This window comes from Eimeria mitis, genomic scaffold (genome assembly GCF_000499745.2).
Source record: "Eimeria mitis Houghton genomic scaffold, Emh_scaff33, whole genome shotgun sequence".
Lineage (NCBI taxonomy): Eukaryota > Apicomplexa > Conoidasida > Eucoccidiorida > Eimeriidae > Eimeria > Eimeria mitis.
Genome location: NW_013571639.1, coordinates 45,345 through 62,636, shown reverse-complemented (window position 1 = coordinate 62,636; position 17,292 = coordinate 45,345). Strand labels below are relative to the sequence as shown.

The 17,292-nt window shown below is 51.5% G+C and overlaps 2 protein-coding genes across 2 annotated transcripts; one reads left to right on the top strand and one right to left on the bottom strand.

Annotated features, from left to right (window-relative positions):
* Positions 1-142: 142 nt before the first annotated feature.
* On the top strand, positions 143-2,110 carry EMH_0035690 (lysyl-tRNA synthetase, putative; the record flags this gene model as incomplete). Its single annotated transcript, XM_013498279.1, has 5 exons — positions 143-395; positions 493-682; positions 818-1,155; positions 1,300-1,769; positions 1,895-2,110. 5 exons carry the CDS (start codon positions 143-145, stop codon positions 2,108-2,110), a joined length of 1,467 nt encoding a protein of 488 aa, XP_013353733.1.
* A 793-nt stretch (positions 2,111-2,903) lies between these two features.
* EMH_0035580 (elongator complex protein 3, putative) lies at positions 2,904-13,996 on the bottom strand (the record flags this gene model as incomplete). The annotated part of the gene is made up of 17 exons (XM_013498278.1): positions 2,904-3,613; positions 4,038-4,148; positions 4,331-4,521; positions 4,732-4,821; positions 4,947-5,119; positions 5,239-5,385; positions 5,492-5,671; positions 5,811-5,877; positions 6,039-6,125; positions 6,231-7,210; positions 9,170-9,542; positions 9,767-10,086; positions 10,258-10,403; positions 10,639-10,810; positions 10,987-11,305; positions 11,426-11,924; positions 12,127-13,996. 17 exons carry the CDS (start codon positions 13,994-13,996, stop codon positions 2,904-2,906), a joined length of 6,435 nt encoding a protein of 2,144 aa, XP_013353732.1.
* Positions 13,997-17,292: the final 3,296 nt, after the last annotated feature.

Below are 17,292 nucleotides of genomic sequence, written 5' to 3'. Positions count from 1 at the left end.
TAGGTTACCATGACTCTTGAGGAGTTTCAGAAGAAGTACGGAGATTTGGCTGATGGAGCGCATCTGACGGAGGAGGAAGTTTGTGTGGCAGGTTCGCTTTTTTGCACTGCTGTTCCTCGAGTGGCTCGCCTGCTCGAAGAAGATGCCGCTCCTCGGTTTACTTGTTGCTGAAGCTTTTCCTGAATGCTTGGGGAGGATGTATGAAGGGAATCTCGTGTGGTTTTTGTGCACAGGTCGGTTGACTCGTGTGGCTGCAAGTGGACAGAAGCTCCGCTTCTATGACGTCCGTGGGGACGGATACCGTCTGCAAGTGATGGCAAATCTGGCTGACCACGATCCCTCGACTGGCGACTTTGTGGAAATTCACAATGCCTTCCGCAGAGGAGATATTGTCGGTAAGGCAGAACACAATCTCTTCGTTAGTTGTGGGCATGCTTCTGGGCGAAGAAGGCTGTAAGGGAGCGGTGGTGTAAGATATTCCATTTGTTTCAGGCATCCGAGGGTACCCAGGGAAATCCAAACGCGGCGAGCTCTCCATATTCCCTCACGAGATGAAGTTGCTTACACCGTGCTTGCACATGCTTCCCGAACGAAACGCACTAAAGGACCTGGATACGCGCTATCGGCATCGATTCATTGATCTCATCGTCAACGATGAACCGCGCCGCATATTTATCATCAGGTACTGCATCATGAAGATGCTAGTACTGCCCCCCTTTAGATGTGTGATATCAGAGTATTGTGAGTACTCGCATTTCGGGGACTGCGCGCCTTGTTGAGTCGAGTTCGCGCTGTTTTCCTTGTCTGCTGAGCTCAGGTCGAAGATAACGCGCTTTATTCGTGATTTTTTGGAGAAGCGTGGCTTTGTCGAAGTTGAAACGCCAATGATGCATCCTATTGTTGGCGGTGCTAATGCCAAGCCGTTCGTGACACATCACAATGACTTGAACACAGATCTCTACATGCGGATTGCCCCTGAGCTCTACCTCAAAATGCTTACCGTCGGTGGGATGGACAAAGTTTTCGAGATCGGAAAGAACTTCCGAAACGAAGGCATCGACATGACACACAATCCAGAGTTCACAGCGTGCGAGTTCTACTGGGCTTATGCGGACTACAATGATACCATGAAGCTCACGGAGGAAATGCTTTCAGGTACCACATGCGCTCTGCTTGCTGTCACCTTCAAGTAGCCCTAGTTGAGCAAATATTACACTCTCCCATGTTGCCTCGGTAAGTTTTGTAACGCCTTGCACTGAAGTATTTCTGAACATGGTTGTTTTCGAATATGAATTTCAGAGATGGTGATGGCCATCCACGGCACTTACAAGATTCCATTTCATCCTGAGGGTCCGAGCGGACCTGTCGTCGAGCTTGACTTCACGCCACCTTTCCGGCGCCTTTCCCTTGTCGAAGAAATTGAAAAGCAGGCGAATGTCACTCTGCCAAGGCCTCTGGATGGCGATGAGTGTTTGAGTTGTTTGAAAGGGTTGATGGAAAAGCACAACATTCAGCCGCCTAACCCGGTGACTCCTGCAAAGGCATTGGATGCAGTAGGCGCGCACTTTGTAGAGAGCCAATGCACCGTCAGGCCGACGTTCATCATCGAGCATCCGCAGGTCATGTCGCCGCTGGCTAAGTGGCACAGGTCTAAACCCGAATTGACTGAGAGGTTCGAGCTTTTCTTGATGGGGAAAGAACTGTGCAATGCGTACACCGAACTTAACGACCCTAAGAAACAGCGCGAATGCTTTATGCAGCAGCTCAAGGTGAGGAACATTCCATGTTCTTTTGTAGAATGCTGAGCAACAGTAGCAGTTGCTAAGTCGCAGTTGCATGATGGGGTTTTAAATGCTAGCCGTATGTGCCTTTGTTCATCTGTGCTTATCAATAGGCGAAGGAGGCCGGAGACGATGAAGCGTGTCCCATTGACGAGAACTTTTTGATGGCCTTAGAATACGGCTTACCTCCGACTTCTGGTTGGGGCATTGGAATTGATCGTTTAACGATGTTTCTGTCTGACCAGATCACCATCAAGGAGGTTATCCTCTTTCCTTCGATGCGGCCCAAGGGCAAAGAGGAGCCGAAAGACGAGAAGAGGGCTGCCTAGACTGCGTGCAGTTTTCTTATGGACAGAGTGTCTTAGTGCTGGGCACTTCACTTGATCTATTTGGAATTGGGTGTTTTCGAAGGCCAAACAGAAGCGGAACCTCCTCGTAGTATACGCAGGAGGCACGCGGCGGTGGCATAGATGATAGGACTGCCGAGTGTCCACGCCTGCGGGGTTTGATGAGCATTTAGCCAGAAGGAGTCCCAAAAGTGCTTGGCCTGGGCTCTAAACGTGACTTTATTTTGTGTGCAGCGTTCGCGATAGGAGGAGATGTGTTTGACTGGTGACGCTTGTGCCACCAGGAAGATGCGTGAATGGGAAAGGTACCAGCCAGTGCATGAACCCACGTTGCCGGACAACTAGGCGACAATGTTCAAGCCCCTCAAGCTGCCGGCAGCATCTACTTAGGAAGCATGGCGAAATTCAACCGTCCAAGGAGGTTAACCGTGCTTCATTGTGATTTAGGCCAACGGCAAACTATACGAAGCTGCGGTGACTAAGACCACCGCGGGGACGATTTTTCCTTGCAGACAATGCTTCTCAGGATGGGAAGGTGATTATTGTCGGCCCATATTTGCCCATTCAAGCCCGAGCGTGAACGATCCACCTGAAATTAACATGGACGTATTTTGCACGCTCGCGGCACCGACCGCACCCGACCAGGACAAATTTCTGTAGAGCGTAGCAGGGCTTTCGTCACTGTCAACGCAGCATCCTGGAAATAATCATTAGATGTATATATAGTTTATATATATATATATATATATATNTATATATATATATATATATATATTTACTGCCGTCTACGAACAGCAAACCACAGAAGACCGGTTGCCACGCCGGCAACAGCGACGGTTGCAGCTGAGGCGGCGATTAGCAAGACGCTCGATCCATACGCATCCGCATTGCCACCCAACAGCCAGGACGGCAGGCAACGGTGAAGAAAGGAAAGTGCAGAAGTGCTGCCTGCAGTCGATTTTTGGGATTTCTGTAATGAGGCGTACATACTGCAGTGCTCGGCAAATGTATCCTTGTCGGCAAACAGGGAGGGCGATTCTGGTGTGTCTAGTTGTGTTTTTTTGCTATCCTTCAGCCTCTGCAAAAGTGCAGGGACGTTAATAGACTCTACTTTTGTTGTATACTCTGTAAGGAAGGCACTTGCTCTTTCTCTCGTCTCCTCAATGGATGCGAGGAGGGCTGAATCCACCCCTGGCCCGCCCTTCGCCTTCCCCTTGCCTTTTCCTCTGTTTCCTTGCATCTCCTTGCGTTTCCTGAGCGGTGCCTTGGGTGGCAATGGAAGTAGCAGTTGTGCGGCTGCTCGCGGTAAGTCTTGGAACTCAATTAGCAGCTCCTTCGGCTGAACAGCAAGCAGATCCGGCCGCCCGGCATGCAAACCCGAAACAGTCAAATCTTTCACCATGTACGAGTCCTCCAGCTCGTAGCCGCTTGCGCGGTAGTACTCCCTCGTTCCGATCCCGGCAATGACTGCCATGCGCCAGTACCCTGGTTCACAACATCAACCCACCAGCTAAAACAAAAGCAATCGAACCCGCGATGCAACGAAAGGAAAAACCGCCCCCTGCGCTGTGAAGAACAAGGCAGTGGAATTCCCACTTTGAAACTGCCGAATGTTCACAGATATCCCTTCAAACTACGCACGTGGTACCGCATGCGATGGAACCAACAGCCGCGCTCCAGTACAGAACACGGCACAAGTAACCCACATCGTTACAGCAGGCCCCACTTTCAACATTCTAAAGTGTGGGAATATACAGAGAAGTGCATACATGCGTGCAGCTGTGTGTACACATGAAGCACTATCCATGCACAGACAGGCCCATCCAGAACCAAAAAAACGTCGTATGTCTAACAGGAGTTCGACTCCCAAACATGCGCATGAGAACACGCGAACAGAGAAGACTCGTACCATTGGCCATGGCAACAATTTCTGCGGCCTGTATCAACCGCCTGCCGAATCCCGCGTGTTGAGGCCGCAAGTCCCCGCTGCTCTTCGCTTCTCCGTGAGGAACTAGCCGTCCTGCGCTCATACCACAATCCCTTGCATAAAAATTCACGTTGTAGCACGACCCTGCACTGTAAAGGGCAAAGCAGCCATATAGCCATATATTTCCCTTCTCATAGTGCAATACGTACTGCAGAGACGCTCAAGATCAGCGCTCTTGCAGCACAGGCGTTCGGGTGCACGTTACAAGGACGTACCGTAGACGTGCAGCTCTCTTAAAAGCGCTGCCCCATTCAACACGCTAAAGGGGCAGTCCCGAGGAGCCCTCCGAGCACGAAGTCTTAGCCGAAGAAACCCAAAAATTGTTTTTCTATCTGGCGTTTCGAAAGACAAGAAAAACTCCACTCCTCCGTTCGTTTCGTAGCGGCGAACACACAACTCCGCTGCCCTAAAGGCGCCAGAAGACACGTAAACAATATCCAAGTTTGCTCACCAACGTTCGGGGGTGCCTGCTCCGAGAGTCACCGCATGCGTGCTCCAAGCCTAGGCACGCGGTGGCCCTTAAATATGCTTGCACACAACAGAACCGAGGACAAGCCCCACTCTGCCCCCATCGCACAACAGCAGAAATATGGGGTAGCAGAAGTTCGTGGCTCACCCCAAATCAAGCTGTTCATCCTTCACTTCGCGACAGCGGATGCACTTGCAGCGCAAATGTCGGCTTTCCAGCTCCCTAGAAAGTTCCTGCCTGCAATGAATAGACACCACATAGCGGCTAACCCCTAAACATGACAATTTCGTGGCTATACGACTGCTAATGCGAGTACTTCATTTAAGCGAGAAAAACACACAATTGGGAATGCCTCGACCTACCGGAGGTTTGTGACGTTGTTGCCGCCTATGATGGACTGATTTGGGATGTCCCGCACTACTCTATTCAGTCGCACCCACGGATGTACGGCCGCCTTTACAGAGCAAATAAGGGTCAAAAGGGCTTCCCCGTCAACGTCCGCATAGGGAATGAACTTGCCTTCCTTATACCATTGCTGAATTCCACACACAAACAAACTCGTCACCCTCCGCTCAACAGAATACCCATGCGCGAACAAACTCCCATTATATATTAGGGCACACAGCAGCGTTCAAATGAAACATAGTTCCCCACCTCTATCGTTGAAAAAGGCGTCACTTCACACGGGTATATTTTCCACTGATCAGCTTGGAGATCGGGGGAGGAAAGGACGTAGTAAAACATCTGACGGTCTGCATCTGGACTGCTTGATGGTAGATCTGGCATGAGGTGCACGTCAACCTGCGATTCGCACATATCTACAAGTTTCTATAGGGTTTCATATCTAAATGTTTCATATTCAAATCTCCGAAACAGCTCCGCTGCACCCAGGTGTACACGAACGAACCTTGAAACCCGCGTCCTTAAGCATTCGTATGGCTTTTATAGCGTCACGACGAGTGCATCCACGGTTAATGTACTGCAGCACATTGTCGTCGACGTGTTGCACGCCAATCTGCACTCGCGTGCAGCCGAAACGACGAAGCCGGCGCAGTTCGTAACGTGAAATGAAGTCAGGCCGTGTCTCCTGAACCCGAACAGCCAAATAGAGGGCGAAACAATGACCATAATTCCCAAGAAGCAGCAAGGATACTACGGTCCAGTATGAAAACGTTCCGTAAGGAGCTACAGAATGTCGACAGAATCACGTTTTATGAAAGCCTTACCAGCGTTAAGCCCACAATGCGACACCCTGCAGTTTCATTGAGGTTTTGTTCCTCCTCCAAAGAGAGGCTGCGTCAAAGCATCCAAAATACAAACAACGCACACCTGACAGAACCTTGTCCGTTCTCCCTCCCTTCCCCAGTCGTCTCAGTCGGAGGAAACTATGTCGACTGCAAAGTACGCTCTTAGGATGCAGCGCATCATTCACGCAGAGAAAGAATAGGGCTCACGGGTCGCGGACGGGCTCAGGCAATCCAAAGACATTTGCAGCGTAGTATATGTCTCGGATAAATTCTTCTTGATAGTCCTGAGGATACCTGAAGTTGCAAGGGGACAAACCTGAATTTTCTACTCTATATCCGAAGGAGGTTGAGTCTTCACAGTGCAAGCAAACACAAGCTCGATCGCAGAAAAGAACTTACCCGCTCCATGTACCTCCCAGCACAAGGACTTCTATCTTGTCAACCGCATGGCCATTCCGCTTAAGCGTACCCGCCCTGTCACGAAACTGTTTAAGAGGGCTCCACCCGTTCTGGTTGGCTCGCAACACGGCCGGCTCAGTTGAAAGGTATGAGCGCGGCTGTCCAGGTTCATTCGGGCAGTAATGGCAATCTTGCGGGCAGGAGAAACGGCCGGGGGCAGTCAAAACGGTGATCACAAGAACCCCGCTATTTGTGCGCACTGCCTTCCGCCGCATTAAGCTTTCTAGCATCGGATTGCGCAGCCCGTCTGAACAGCTTTGACTGTCCAGAGACTCCGCACCACATGGCCCCACAGGGTTGGCGTCCTGAGTCTTCTGTGAATCTGCCTCTCCATCGAGTAATCGCTTGTACGCAGCCACAAGCTGCGACTTGGCCGGAGCAACCTTATATTTTTTCCTGAGGGCTTGTATTGCGGAATCAAACTCTTTGCTCGTTTTGGGCCTTATCCTTAGCAAGTCGGCAAGAAAGGCGTTCGCCGTTTCCTCTTGCATCACATTCCTTATGCTCGGATCGTATGCTTCCCACTCCAGCATGCTCTGTTTAAAAGATTCCAAGTGCTTTCGTCTGTGGGGGTCCTCTAGATCCTCCTTTACGAGTTGTTTGACGTCGCCACAGCGGGCCTTGTAATCTGGGCAAGTGGCAGGGAACCACCTGCGCAGGGCGTCTTCATCCGCCGCTTCATATTCTGTGGCGGCGGAAGAAGGAGGCTCCGACGCCGGAGTACTAGCTGATGGTACTGCTGAAGAGGCCGAGGACGTAGCAGAAGCAGTTACTGCTGTCGAAGCACTAGCCAAGAGCTCATCCATTGTTCCACGTGAGGTTAGAGCCTTAGGGACACGACCTCCAAAGGGAAGCGCCGTGGGTATGATGCTGATCAAGGGATCATCTACGATTTCATCTGTCTCTTTCGCCTCTCCGCCCTTCGCATAGCAACGCAATGTTCAGCAGCGTGGCGTTCGGTTAGAAAAACAACGGCGACGATGAACCGCCATCTGCAGGAACTACTGCCAAGTGGGTTTTTTCAAAAATACGTCAGTACCGCTTTACGAGACCAAGGGTTAACGCCGAAGCTAAACAGCATTCGCTGCACTGCAAAGGCGGCAGCACGGGTTGCGAATTCCGGACCACTGCAACACCAACGCGATTTCTCCTCAGATGTATTTCAGTGATTCAATGACCACTGCATTAAAGATTTATTTAGATAAGTATGAAATTGTTCGTTCTAAAGGCTCCTTCGCTGCTCCAGATGAATGACTGTGGGGCCGGACCTTACCGAACCCTGCATGTAGACTGATCGGTTAGTATACCGTTCAGGCCTTAAAGAAGCCACTCAGGTATGTAAAGTTCGCGATTCATGCATTTTAAGATTATTTAGAGCTGAAAGACACATGGGTAGTGGAATGCTTTGCTAGGATGCTGCAAGCTGGCCCCTACAACTACCCTTCGAGTCTGTCACCTTGTCACGCACACTGTAGAAACGGGTGATCAATAGTGTATGTACGCGTACGTACAGAACCCCTGTACGGCAGTAATTTGGGCAGGACCCCGTTGTTTAGGCACTTCGTTTGCGCACCACCTCCCATCCCACCACGTCTCGACGCAATATTCTTGGTGAATGTTTTCTGTACGAGTAGGCAGCACCGCTACCGATGTTGTCCCTCTCAAGTAGATAGGGCCATGAGTTATATCAGTTCAAAGCCTACGAATCGATGCAATGAGAGATTAATTGATACAGCCGTTTCGAGGTGCAGGATGCAGGGAGAACAGCTCCAAAGCGTGCTACAGAATCTAATACTTGCCGACTTCTTTGCCTAGCAACCTAGGTGGCATTGTTCCCTATCGAATCAAAGCAAACTATTGCGCTCAAACTGCAAAAGTAGGACAGAAGAGGGAGTCCAATTTTGCCTGGTCTGCAGTAAGGGAGACGACTGCCGAGAGGGTCTGGAGTGTTCGCTCGCTCAGACTGGAAACGTAATAAATTGCATCATAAATAAAGCCCAAGAATGCCTGTCTAGGAGTGTCCATAAACTATCAGCATATTGTATGAGGTTGAAGCAACGGGTGACGTCGCCGAACGGAGTGCCGACCTTATGCACTCACGTCCCGATGCAACAACTTGGTGAAGCCGGCTGAGACTTCAATCTGTGAGCCACACTTGCATATAAGTGCGTCCCATTCAACGCAAAGGAGGGGAGAGACCTGCCGGGGGGCTGGCCTGCACCGACCTGAGCCGTGGCTAGTCGCAATCGGCTCAACGGAAGAATAGCTGTTCCGCGATTTGCTGCCGTTCTTTCCTTACAAACGTGGGAGAGTTCGCATGAACCGATCATTTCAAGAAAACAACCACTGGGCATCTTAATGAAAACCAAGTTTGCTGGAGCCCCTTGGTCCAGCGCTGACCGAGCTCTCCTGCTTGGAGCCTGAACTGCATTGTCTCTCTATATTGTCTGTCCTGCTGTAAAAAAGGCAATATGCCTCTGCAGAAAAAACATCTGCCTCTGAAACGGGCAGCACCAAACCGTCGTCGAAGCGAAACCACTGCAGCAGAAGGCAACAGAAACAGTATTTGCAGCATTTATTAGTTAGGCATTGGCATGTCGTCCGGTATCATGCAACAATGCAAGCAATGCTTCCACGAAGTTCATCACACATAGTGACGAGATTTCATGAGCAAGCAGGACAGCGCAACATGGGACGGAGAATATTTTTGCACTTCGAATGAACAGCATGTTGAAAAATGATGAAAGCGATGGAAGATCCTTTTTAGGACGAACAGGCTACAGCAACCAGCTAACTAGCCGCAGCATCTCGCCGTTCAGTGCAAGTTCAAGATTTTGCGAGTGGCTTGGCATGCCCTTCCGAGCAGAGGATTCCCTTACCTCTGTGCCATCGTCGGCCATCCCCTCAAATGACATCGCTTGTCTAGGCGGCCTGAGCGGTGACTCATGCGGGGGATCCCGTGGAGACGGGCCCGAAAGAGGTGCGGTTGAAGGGCCATTAGGATGCCGCAGAGAGTGGGATGCAAGGCTCGTGAAGCCCTTTAAAATGCCTATGCGCTTGAGGAATTCCGATGGAGAGCATGCAGAGCTTCTGGGTGTCTCAGGTTTTCCTGAGGCTGCCCCTGCAGTTGAGGAGGGGAGTGCAACCGGAGCTACAAATCTCCTTCGTCGCACGTACGCCACGTAGTGGCCAGACTGACAACTGCTTCCATTGTGCTCTATCACTGCAATCAAACGAAATCTGGCAGATCCGCTGCATGACATACAAACAAACAAACCCTACCTTCGCATTAGAGGGGTTCTAGAGATCACGAGCGCCACAACAGTAGCCAGAAAAAAGAACTAACTTCACTGAGCAGCTGCAGACCACTTTCCTAAAGGTAACTTTGTGCCAGGAATGTGCTGAAACAGCTGCAGATTCACGCAGTACCCCTTGAATGAGGACTGCCGCATTCATTATGGTGCTTTGCTTCGTACCGCTTTGTTTTAATGACAAGTTCTTCGAGAGGGTACTCGACGCGAGTTCTCCGCTTTTGTCCGGAAGCCGAAAACCGCTTTATTTGCAGTAAAAGCACTTTTGGAGGGTGTGTGTATCTGATTGTCCTGTGGGCCTTGCAAGCAGGGCTGTGGCAGCTGCTGCAGCTGAATTCCAGCTCCTCGGAGCCAAAGAAGCCCTCCAATAGGCTATTTAAAGATACTTTGTTGCCATCCGCGGGGAGCGGCAAAGACAAGTCCCACGCGGGCTCATATATGAACAAGGATTGGCGACATCCCGCACATTGGATCTCGCTGCAGAGCTGCAAAAAAGGCAAATAAGCATTCCTCATGATTTAGCACAGCTCCTTAAAAACGGGTTTACTGAAGGGCTACCCAGCGCTACCCTACGACCGCTACCAACTTGTTGTATACGGGAACCCCACTGGATGACCGTAACCTTCAGCTTTAAGCTCTACATCTCTAGCCCTCACCTGTCCAGCGAAGAAATCTGCCATAGGAGAAGCTTGATCTCCTATATATTCCCTCCACTTCTTTTCTGCACGTTCAGCATCCCCCGCATCGCCTCCTACCGCTTTGCCAGGGTCGCTACTTTCGTTATCCTCAGTCGGAGTGTCAGCTGAACACACACAAGCAAGCAGTCTCATGTATGCTTCATTAATCCTGCTGACAGGGGCACCACTGGGTGACGCAGGTCCCCGGCAAGAGCCATGCCTTCTGAGCCGTGCATTCTGAGCCGCTCCGACATCGCCAAGCAACGCGTGGGAATTGTGCGAATGTAAATAGCCCAGGACCAGAATCAGCAACAAAAGCAGGCGGTGACATGGCAGAAGACAGCTGCCACCATTGCTCACTTCGCTGTGCTCGAGTCTGGTTCTTGTGATGTTGCGTTGGCTGATCATTGTCCACAGCTAATGGGATGTGGAGAGAGCCGAAGGAGGTCATAACCCACGGCTCCACATCAGCCACAGGCGAAATGGCCTGCAGTTGCAGCAGCTGTTCTGCTGCTGCTGCTTCCTCTCTCTCCTGCAGCATACCAAAGAAGACCAGGGAGACATGGTTGCTTCATTATTATTATGATACGCCTTGACATGACTGAAAGGCAGAAAAATAGCCACTGCTCCTGGGTTGGCTTCCACTGCATTCGAGTCATGACAGCATGCAACAATAAAATAAAGTGGTAACAAGTCGCAGCATCCCACCCATCTGCAAGTTTTAAGTATTTCGTGAATAAGGTCGATGAGGCCCCTTAAAAACTCGTGACAGTCCTGTTGCTGTTGCATGTTGCAGTCGTTTAAAAGAAGACCCGCTAGCGGCGCAACTAGGGCTCTTCTGAGCCTCTCGGGCCGAATTGTATCCTGCTCCGCGGCAGGCATATGCGGCTGTTGCCTCAGCTGCTGCTGGTTCTGGTTCTCTGGTTTAGTTGTAGCAGCTGCGTTTGATTCCCTTGGCCTCTGAGCAGCTAAATCCTCTGCAGAGGGCTCCTGTGCGCTTCCCTGAGGCCGGATGCTCGGGCAGCACCTGAATTCGCATTCACATCAGTAGCTAAACCCATGAGAAAACGAACCCTAATCAGTTAACCCCCACAGCACAAGGCAAGCCCTGCTTCCTGAACTATTAAACCCTGAGCCCCCAGCGCACGTCAATCTGCAAAGCAAGGTGAAGAATTCCCTAAGAAGGAGTTTCCTTTGGTTCTCGTCAAGAGTGCCGAGGCATTCAGGCTGATGCTTTTCCCTCCTCTCTTGCTGCAGGCGCAGCCGCCGCAAAAGTTCCTCGCGCCGTACGAGCTGCTGCTGCAGCAAATCCTGCTGCTGGTGCCTCTGCTGCTCGGATCGATTCTGGAGGTGCTGGGCTTGGTGCGCCTGTTGACCTCGTGTCTCTTCGCTGTCCGGGGATGCCGTGGTGCTGCTGCATGCCGCAGCTGCAGTGGCGTTCGCGGCCGCCTTAATTCCTTCATGTGAAGCATCGCAAGCCCGTGGAGACTCCCGCCACTGCGCCTCTCTAGCACCCGGCTCAGGCGGTAGGCCAGCTTGGATCGACGCTACAAAGGAAGGAATGCCCGCTAAGGCCTGCAGTGCTGCATTGAGGAAGCATGTGTTCTTAAGGTTGGCAAGACCTCGCGGGAACAACGCCCCTTCATCTGAGCAGAAAAGCAATCGCGAAGAGCAAATGAAGCATAAAAAGCCTAATCCGTAGACCAGTACTCTCACCGCATGTAAAAGCGACAGAAAACAGCCCGTAGGTCCCGAAAGACGTAACAGGAAGACCCTCAGTTGTGAACGGCACTGATGCCAATAAGATGATATTTTATGTGCTTCGACCAGTCCGTGTCAAATACCTACAGTTTTCTCGCTGTGTCTCTGTCCTGCGCTGTGACGCCTCTCCAAAGCAGCCAAAAGAAAACGCCATTCGTTGCAGTTTGCCTGGTGCCCTCCGATAGCCCCCCAACGCGGTGCCATTGTTGGCGTTGCTGCGGCTGTTAGCAGCAGGAATATCCTTTTTCTCGTCTGCTGGCTGCAACAGACAGCAAGCCTCCCACTCGGCTCCGTCATCCTGCTGCTCCTGTGGCTGTTGCTGTTGTGGCTCTTGTTCGTGCTGCTGTTGTTGTTGCTCTGGCTGCATTTGGCTCATTCTGCCGCCGCTGCTATTGCAGCGGCCGAGCCAAGTGCGCCTTTCCTTCCTGCCAGCTCTGCGTCCAATAAGCAAGCCCAAGGCGAGTCGTCGAACAAACTCTCGAGGCTTTTGCTGTTGTTGCTGCTTCTGCGCCTGTGGGTTCTGCTGCGGTTCATTTTCCTTCTCTTCTTGAAGGATTTCAGGCTGTTTGCGCGGCTTTTGTTGTTGCAATGGACGCTGCAGGTGCTCTCCTTCGTGCAATCCTTGGTGCTCTCTTGGAGAAATGCTACCTGGGGAGCCAAATCTACCACTACACGGGACGAGTGCCTCGACAGTCGCAACCCTGCGTTGTTGCCTCTGTGGGCCTCCTACATTCTTGGAGAGTTTTGGATAGGTGTCCTCGAAGACAGGAACATGGCAGCACGGCCTTTGCGCGTTGTCAGCGTCATTGTTGTTGCTTCCACCACCGTTATTGCTCGTGCTGCCCCTTCGTTCGGCCGGTGGAGACTCACACTCACCATCTTGGAGGCCTTCCTCCGTTTCAGCTTTTTTGTCTGCGGCGGTCACTGTTGCGCACGCTTCCGCACGGGTACCTGCCCAAGCTGCTGCCGTTGGTGATGATGATGCTGCTGCAGAAGGTCTTCCAGTGGCAACGACACCCAAAGGGCCATCCGGGCAATCCCCGCCGGGTTGCGTGACTCCTGCCAATGCACAGGGAATATCGCATGTCATAGGCAGTTGTTGAGGTCTGCTCAGCCGGCTACTTTGGTTGCTGCTGTTCTTGCTGCGGCGGTTGTTGCTGTCATCCGCGCCGCCGCAGCCATTGTTGACAACTCTTGTATGCATGCTGCTGCCATTGATATTTCGCACAGCGACTACCGAAGAGACCGTCCCCATTTCCTCTCTAGACTTCGTTAGTTCAGATGGCACAATTTGAATTGGTACTACTGCTTCCGCTGGCTTTGCGGGGTTTAAATCAGCTGGAGTAAGTGTGCCGATGGGATCCTCATGCTTGTCTGCTGCCACTCTACTGCCGAGGTGGTGCAGCATTTCTGCAGAAGGACGCCGTGCAAGGTTTAAGGGAAGGAAGTCTTCTATACAGTTTTCTTTCGATGGCATGGTCATAGGACTCAGAAGCATTTCTTTCTGTTGCTCTTTCTGCCCTTGTTTCTGTTGGTCCTGCTGTTGCTGGCGTTGTTCTTGCTGCGTTTGTGGAGCTTGAGGTTGTTTGGGGTCCGCCAGGCAACACCCCGTAGGAGAGCTAGCAAACAGCTCATCGGACTCATACAGATCAAAGCCTGTTACTCGTCGTGCTGGCGCTGCTCGTGCTGCTCCTTGAATAGGAATTCTGGAGGCGTTGGGCCCTTCAGTATGAGGAAACGATGATAGCGCATCTCGTGCGGTTTCACCGGGGGTTGTGAGGGCTTCGTGCTGTTGGCTCCCCTCAACGCTGTTATTCAAAGCCTCAGGACGCATCTGAAGAGATCCGTCACTTCTTGGGGAGCTGGATGTGTTAGTAGAGGCTCTGCGCTCCTGGTGACCACCACCGGAGGCCTCGGCAAGGGTCCTCGAACGGGACCCACTATTCTGAACAGTCATGCGTCTTTCTTGCCTAGTAAGTGCATGGCACCGAGGTAGCCATTGCTTGCTCGAGCGGAGCCAGCTCGGCTGGGGGAGCTGCTGCAGGTCGTGTTACTGCTGCAGCTTCTGAAACAACTGCGGGTACTGCTGCTCCTACTCGCGCTGCAGCTGCGAGTATTCCAGATGGGGCCAAGTGCTGACCTGAGAATCTAAAGAGACCAAAAGATGGGGCTGTTAACATGGAGGCACTTCGGAGAGTGTCGCAGTACCTCATACCCGTCGCTTCCTGAAAGAGTTGCGATAGGGGAGAGAGGAGACAGGCACGGGAGGGTAAAAGTGCTCATCCTGAGGGTTCGCTCTAGTCAAACCTGTTGCTGCAGTCGCAGTTATTGCTTCCTACGTTGCTGATGCTGATAGTTCTGCTGGTGCTGCCCCCCTCGTTACAGCTGCGGCTGCGGGCACTGCACTTCCGGGGCAGTTGTTGCCCAAAGTGCAGTTGGTGACACTGCAGCTCCCACCTAGGGCCCAGACATAAAGGCTGCTGCCACAGTGAAATTTGTCTGCCCTACTGATGCGCCTCAGGAAGAAGGGACTTCCACTGTCGGTGGGGAATTGTAGCAGAGCAGGGCTGGCCGAGCAGCGCACGACTACGGGGTAACTGAGGTGGTTTCGCCGGGACGCGATGGAGTAGAAAGAAACAAACAGCAAAACAACTCAAAAATAGGGGCTGTGGCTCTCGATACACCGAATACTCTCCGTCTCCATGGCGCTATCGCTCTATCGGAGGACGAGCAGGAGGAAATACTTGCGGCGTTCTGTCATTAAACAGTATGCCTCAAAGTTGACTCTCCAATCGGCGAACCAAATGTTATTCATCCATTTTTGCTTGGCTATATTTCATAAAAACGCTAGCAAAGAAAGCACGCCATTCTCTGAACCACAGAACCCCGCCCGAGTTTAGGGCTGAGCCACAGAGACATCGCCTCGCCGCAGCAGTGCAGACCTTCCGCCCTTGAGAAGAACCCAATCATCAATAAGAATAGCCCGATCTTCGGTTTTTGTCGACAGTTTTGATATTCTGCATGACATGACGCTACTGTAGCTAAAAAAACTACCTTTATAAGGTGACCAACAACTCACCAGCTACAACATGTCGGCAACCGCCGCGCGAGCAACGGTTAGCTCATCTCCGAGCTTCGCCTTTTCTTACAAGATTGAACGCGTTAATTTACCCTTTCCCCTTTCAAGTGAAAATCTCAAGTCAATGTCGAGGAATATGTGCTAATGCTGCGCCCGTCGTAGCTTGTGTGCGGAGCTGCAGCATGCTCTGTATTGTACGTGTTTGTCTGAAGTTGGTACATGCATGCTTGCGTGCATGCAGATCGGCTACGGATGGCCAAATCTCTCTTTACCGCCTGTATACGGAGGTAGTGCATGCATCAATAGGGGTCTTGACTGTGCTTACACGTGGGATTGTCCTTCAACAGGCGTTGCCGCTGTGGGCACTGTATCGAGTCCCCAATGGAGGACACACGTACGATACAGTACAACCGAACGACTTAATATAAGCATTTCAAAAAGCAAGGTATATCTCGCCCTTCCCCAAAGTTCGGGGGCAAAGCGATAGAAAGGCCTGGGTCTCGCGTGGAGACGAGGCTGTAGCATTGTTACGAGAGTGCTCGGTCGTATCCGAGGATCTTCAATAGAGTAAAAATACTTATAATAAAACTCTCCAGTAAGCATCTGTCATCTTCTCTTGCCATCACGAGGCATGGTACCGCCAGCACAAGGGCCTGGAGCCGGTGGAGAGGAGACAGTCTGACACGCGTCGCACCGTACCGTGCAGCACGAGCTGCAACTCAACTCCACGTGCACGCACAACCAACCCTTATGGCTGCATGTGCCAACTCTATAGACGATGCTTGAACGCTTGCTTGTCATTCGGTGTCCAACATGCACGCGTGTAGAAGTGCCACTAGTCACTTGCGGTGCTCCGTGTCGCCTAATTGGGTTTAGCGCCGCGTTTTCGGAGCGGGCGTCCCACCAATGTAAAAAATATATGGTGAGCATCTGCCTCTGAGCAGCTTTTGTAGTCACGTGAGCAGCGGTTGCGCCAACCCCAAAGTATAGGGCAAAGTCGTAGAATGGAAACATTGAGACTGCAGTAGGCGGCGATAGGGGGAGGAGTACTGATCACAGTATAGGAGGAAGCAGCCCTTGAAGCCAGATACATACAGAGATAGGAGCGAAACCTTTGTTAGTACACAGCAGTTGTGGCATGATTAGTGGGAAATTGCTCTACTTCCTCTGCTGAAACGGAAGTTTGGCAAGGGATGAAGCCAGCATACATGCTGCGTCTGTCCACGGAAACGTAGATACTACAGCATCTTCAGACTGACGGTAGACGCACTATAAAATCAATTAAACTACCCGTCCATATTTGTTCAGGAATCAGAAGACTCCGCAACTGGCTTGACGTTGTTCCATGCCTTTTGCTGCTGACATTCCGGACAAGGGAGAAAATATTCCTTGGCTGAGGGGTGCGGCTCAGGCCACTAAAAAGACCTGGCCACTAGCGCTACTGTTGTGTTGAGCGCATCGTGATAGTTCGTCTCGCGCAAAACGTCTGTGCGAGACGAAGCTGGGACGTATAATCTGCTGACTGCACACTTCGTTTGGTCTCCCCAGGTGTCGCCTTCTATGTCGTAATGCTTAACCTGTCGAGTGTTGTTAAGCTTAACGAGAGCCGCATCTGCCCGTGTATTTAAAGAGCAAGAAGAATAGGCAGGGAAAAGGGAATCATCGCATACAAGCGCAGTTGGAAAACCCTGTGGCTGACCTGTAAGGCGTCGGGAGATTGCGCCAGCAGCAACGTTGGTGGTATCCTTGATATACTCGACCGTGAAGCCATATTGTGTGAGCCGGCAAAGAGGCCAAACAAATCATTTGCTATCATAGTCTTGACGACTCTTCGTCAAGTGAGTAAAGTGTTAATGATCGGTTTGGAGGGCAAAGTTCCTGCTATATAGGCAATGTTTTCATTTCTCTACACTTCACCCGACCGTTCAGAGCTCGTAATGTATCGTATACTTTTGTTCCCTTACTGTGAAATTATGGCCGTATGAGACGATTATTTGGAGTCGTTAGCTTGCTGAGATAGCACCAATCCAACAGCTGTGCCCCTGGTAACGGTGTTAAGGAGAGCGCTTCGTTGAAATCAGGGAGCGCGCGCACAGGAGACGATATCAGGTTTCTGCCGAGGCTGCTGGCGGCTGCGTCTCCATTCTCTTTCCAAATAAGCTGCTTGTCCCTAG